This window comes from Polistes canadensis, unplaced genomic scaffold (genome assembly GCF_001313835.1).
Source record: "Polistes canadensis isolate GaletaPanama2010 unplaced genomic scaffold, ASM131383v1 scaffold_46, whole genome shotgun sequence".
NCBI lineage: Eukaryota > Metazoa > Arthropoda > Insecta > Hymenoptera > Vespidae > Polistes > Polistes canadensis.
This window is the reverse complement of record NW_014569593.1, coordinates 153,714-159,324: the sequence shown is the minus strand read 5'-3', so window position 1 is coordinate 159,324 and position 5,611 is coordinate 153,714. Positions and strand designations below refer to the sequence as shown.

General features: G+C 30.2%; 1 protein-coding gene across 4 annotated transcripts in view; it reads left to right on the top strand.

Moving 5' to 3' along the window:
- The window catches only part of LOC106785191 (fasciclin-2), a 94,774-nt gene that overhangs the window by 76,105 nt on the left and 13,058 nt on the right, over positions 1-5,611 (top strand). For 3 of the 4 annotated variants that reach the window (XM_014745427.1, XM_014745426.1, XM_014745428.1), the window contains 4 exons: positions 286-464; positions 892-1,157; positions 1,513-2,572; positions 3,123-3,584. In XM_014745427.1, coding sequence (XP_014600913.1) covers positions 286-464; positions 892-1,157; positions 1,513-2,572; positions 3,123-3,584 — 1,967 coding nt within the window. Of the gene's footprint in view, positions 1-285; positions 465-891; positions 1,158-1,512; positions 2,573-3,122; positions 3,585-4,551; positions 4,747-5,611 lie in introns of those variants that run through there. The other variant, XM_014745429.1, reaches the window with a different exon arrangement.

Genomic DNA, 5,611 nt, shown 5'->3' with positions numbered 1-5,611 from the left:
AAAAAAAAAAAAAAAAAAAAAAAAAAAAAACAATGTATTTTTACATATGTGATATCAAACACACCACGATGTTTTTCAGTATTTAATAACATTCGTTGTATTGAAAACATATTGTTTGATTTGATTTTATTTTAATTTCAAAAAACGCGCGAGTACAAATTTTGTCCGGTATGTCTAATATTTTGTTCGTTGACAAATCGTGTTTATCCCTTTTTCTTTTTCTGTTTATTTATTTTTTCTTTTTTTTAAAATCGACTAACATTAGAATATAATTATTTTTCACAGCACGTCACCACTCGTACACGGTCATTCGAAACCGGCCATGTATACGGAATTGCATCAGGACAATAGTCTTTCCCTGTTCTTCTATTCTCTTCAAGAGGAACAAGCTGGGAAATATACATGCAAGGGAACTTATGCGAATTCGGTGCCTTTGAACAAATCCGTCACGATCGATACTATCGGTAAGAGGATTATTTCATTATTCTAATATTAATAATATATATACACAGGGGTATATTTATAATTAAGAATTAAAAAAAGGTTATATTTGTTAAATATAATATTATACATTAAAACGATTAATACGTATGAAATAATAATAATAATAATAATAATAATAATAATTACAAGTAACAACAAAAAATAATTCTAAATTATTTGTATAAGACATGGAAAATAATTTTTAAAAATTTGTCAATTACAAACCAAGATAATCTTGTTGTTGTATGAATCTTACTAACAATGTTTCTTATTAACATATTAAATAATTCAAAGAAAAAACAATTAATAATCATTATTATTATTATTATTATTATTATTAGAACAAATCGTAAACGATCGATGACAATATATATATATTATACGTGTATTAATATTTATTTGTCACAGTTGCAATAACCTTTGACAACGCACCAGAAAATCAATATCCAGTTCTTGGAAAAGATTTTGCTATACTTTGCAAAGTACGTGCCAGGCCTTCGCCATCGGTTGATTGGCTTTACAACGGAGAATTGGTCAAGACGAATGATCGTTACATCATCGACACTCATGCTTTAAAAATAAAAAATGTTCAAGAATCGGATGACGGTATTTATACTTGTCGTGCATCTGTCCTGACTACTGGCGAACTTAAGGAACGACCAATACGCGTCGAGGTATATATTTATACAATATAATATATTGTACAAATCTCGTGAATTATAGTGAAGAAAACAAAACAAAAAATCTTAACGTGTAGTAGAAGAAAAAACGAGTAGTCAGTAAAAAATATCATCGACAATTAGAATAATTTCTATAATTTTTCTTAATAGAAAATAATATTTCATTTGTTGGTCGAGTAAAGTATAATAACAATAATGTGTTTGGGTTACAAAATTTAAACAATTTATATCATTTGAAATATATTTTTTTCTCCCTTTTGTGTATAGTAACCATTTAGTTTAATTATTTATAACTAAAGTTATAATGAATAAAAAAAAAAGTATATTATTTAACCATCACCACCACCAGGTACACATACGGCCAACCATCGAAGAAAGATCGACACCGGTCGATATAATCGAAGGTGAAAATCAAAAAATCGAGTGCAAAGCTAAAGGCAAACCACCCCCAAGGTTTTCCTGGATTCAATCATTGACCAAACAAAATCTATCATCTACCGATCGGTTTACCGTTAATCCAGATACCGGTGACTTGACAATAACCAATGTAAATCGCGAAGATGCAGGAGAGTACGAGTGCACTGCTACAAATGCAGCAGATTCGGCAACAACGAACATAGTCGTTAACGTCATCGTCAAACCAAAAATCATGGAATTTCCAAATATAACAGTGATACAGGGTAAAGAGGTGGACGTCAAGTGCAAAGCATTTGGTAGGCCACCTCCTAAAGTGACCTTGAGGAAACATACAGCCGAAAAGGCATACGTATTAGGTGCCCAAGTGGATGACGACAGGATAGTTTTGATCAATAAACCCGACGAAGTAACCGGCGAGACTGTTGGTATTTTGAACATAAGAGACGTATTTAGATCCAACGATGGTCTTTACGAATGCGTTGCTGAAAATGCTGGCGGTAAGGCATACAAAAATGGTCACGTGACCGTTGAATTTCCACCGACTTTCGCATACATGGAAAACAATACGACGTGGTCATGGGACAGCAGACCTGTTAATTTGACTTGCATTGCCGAAAGTATACCAAACGCAACGATTACTTGGACAATGGGTGCCGATAGAAAGATCGAGGATGTACCAGAAATCAAACAACTCGGCAACGGGCCTATTTCCACGCTCATGATCATACCCCTTGACGGCAGATATTATACTACTTACAAATGCATTGCTGCTAATTCCCATGGCACCCGAGTACATAAGATAGAATTAAAACAAGCTACTAAACCCGGTGAATTAACACAAGTTAAGGTGGCCGAAAAAACTGCTACCACCATTAAATTCGATTTCGTATTACCGTACGCTCATAGGGATTTACCTATCAAAAGTGTTATCGTTCAATACAAAGAAGAAACGCAGACTTGGGCCGATGCTAGGAATAGAACTTGGTCGATAAGTGAGTTTCTTTCAATTTCATTTTATTGTACTTTTTTTCTTTTCGTTTTTTTTTTTTTTTTATTTTGTATATACTTTATTCGTATATTTTTTATTTTATCTCTAACGAAAAAATCTAGCTTTTATCTTTTGCGAAAGAACGATATCACGTGGTAACGTGTGAACCATCACATTTGCAAAACCGATTAATTCAAATATAACCCGTCCGGTGTATTACATTTTAAAGTGTTTTATTAATATCTAATAATAATTATTATAAATGAATATATATGTACGTTATATTAATATAAAAAATTTCTATAATTATATAAAACAAGCTAATAATTACAGTAAAACATCTCTTGTAATCTGTTAATGATTATTTATTGAATAATTAATCGGTATATCAATACTATACTCTCGTGATTACACGCAAAAGTAAAAAGCTAATCGAAATTGTTACTTTCTACGGAAAAAAATTTTTAATAATAATCTTCTCACAAATTTTTGTTCACAACGGTGGAAGAGGAGGAATATTTTTCATTTCTTTCTTTTTTCTTTTTTTTTTACAGATTCCATTTACGTACTCGAAGGTTTAAAACCGCAAACACCGTACGATTTTCGATTCGCTGCTATAAACAAAGTCGGCCAAGGCAATTGGGGTGGTTTTTATCGTGAAACAACCCCAGTAAGGACAGTACCTACTGCACCAAAGATCATCACGAATAAACTCGAACCCAATGGATACGATGTATCAACGTTCAGCAATCAGTACGAACTTTTCTGGACTGTCCCAGTAGATAATGGTGAACCCATAGAAAAATATATTGTCAAATACTGTCAAGTCAAACGAGTAACTGGCGAATGGCAAACCGAAGAGGATACCTGCAAAACATTAGACATTAAGGGTGCCGGTAGGACGAAATGTTGGATACCGGATATACATTCTGACACTTTTTACGTCGTTGAAGTGAGGGCACAGAATATCATAGGATTGAGCAAGCCTGGTGTTGCAAAATTCAAGACTTCCAGGGGTAAGTTTTTCTTCTTTTTCACCTAATCATTCCTTTTTTTTTTTTCTTTTTTTATTCTTCACAGATCGCACCCCCTTTGCGGTTTTTTTGTTTCTTTCTCTCTATATATATCTTTATTTATTTATATATTTATATTTATCTTTTTATTATTTTTTTTTTGTTTTTCTCCAAAATACATTCGATAGACTTCTTGTAAGGATGCATTTTTATATTCAATATAGTTTATTATATTGTTACTACTTATTACTACTATTACTACTACTACTACTACTACTACTATAGTTTACTTACTATTATTACTGAATGTGTTATCTCAGTTTTATCACTTTTCAAAATATATTAATCTATTAGAGAAACCAATGCACAATGCTCTTGCACACTAATTAACATATATTATATCTATATATATCTATATATATATACATCATTTATTTTCTTATGTTAACTATATATAATAATCGTACTTTTACCTTTGTTTCTTCTATATACAATATATATACATATATATAAATATTTATATAACAGAAATGAACAGGGAGAAGGGCGCGACCATGTTGCATTGTCACAATTTCTATAAAGTCATGTTTAATTATTTATTTATTTATTTTATTCTATTTTTTTCCCCCTTCCGTTTCGAATGTTATTTGCAAGAGAATGATGATTTTAATGAAACAATTTTGTTTACCCTTCGTCCCTCGCGTAGAAAAATGCATCTTAAATTTTATTATTATCTAGTTCTAGTTTTTCTTATATGTCCGATTCCCGTTGGTTATTCCCCGTAGTAGTTAGTGTGTTAGATAAACAAGATTAAAATTAAAATTTAAATTCAAATTTAAAAAAAAATCAAATGATAAAAATATTATAAAAATGATAACAATTGATACGTAATAAGATCCTCGACGATAAGAGAAAGGAAATAAAAAAATGGAATCATACCTTTTTACAAGAGACGCTTTTTATCATTCAGAATCTACAGACACCGTTGTGGACTACACAATATTATCACCTGGTGGTGGGGATACTTCCAAGCTCACCGTGACCGCCATTGCCACGACAATAATGATTATTCTATTTCAAAATATTATTTAAAAATCGTCGTCTCCCGTTTAGGACCGTATTCTCTCGTTAGATTGAAAAAAAAAAAAAAAAAAAAAAAAAAAAACAAAATATATATGAATTTTTGTTTCCCACTTCCGTTCTTTCTCTGTAAATTGTATTTAGTACGCAAATTTTTACTAGTCTCTCTCTCTGTGAGCGATAACTTTAAAGAAAAAGAAAAAGAAAAAGAAAAAGAAAAAGAAAAAGAAAAGAAAGACAGCGAAACAATATTCCAATTATTATTATTACTCGTATTATATTACTATTACTATTAACTACTACTATTACTATTATTATTGCTACCTATTTCTACGTGTATACGTAATACCGTTATTACGTATCGTTTATGTTGTTGTTATTATTGTTATTATTATTATTATTATTATTAATATTACTATTATTCCAAATTTCGTTTTATTTTGGATATTTTGATTTGTTCAATATGTTTGTTTTTTTTTTTTTTTCGAGATTCCTAAAAATCGAATTTAACATTATATATTATTATTATTATTATTATTATTTTACGATAGATATGTAAGTATGTACATGCAATTTTTTCATTTCGCGGATTTTTCATTTTCTTTTCTTTTTTTTTTCTTTTTCTTTTTTTTTTTCTTTTCTTCAAAGCGTCGATAATTTACGTAGAAAGAAAACAGGAGTTAAGCGGTTAAAATAATTATTAATTAAAATGAAGAAAGGGGAAGAAAGAGATGGAGAGTTTAAGTAGAAGAAAATAATTACGTTTAGAATCTTATCGTCCCATAAGAATCGTCCGTGTTATTATAAATAATATAATAAAATATATCGGCACACGCGCGTAATAATAACATTCCGAATTTAGTAGCGCATCGAAAAGTAGCATTTAAGAGAAAGAAAGAAAGAAAGAAAGAAAAATCAAATAATTCCCCTCACATTCTTTGATATCTATA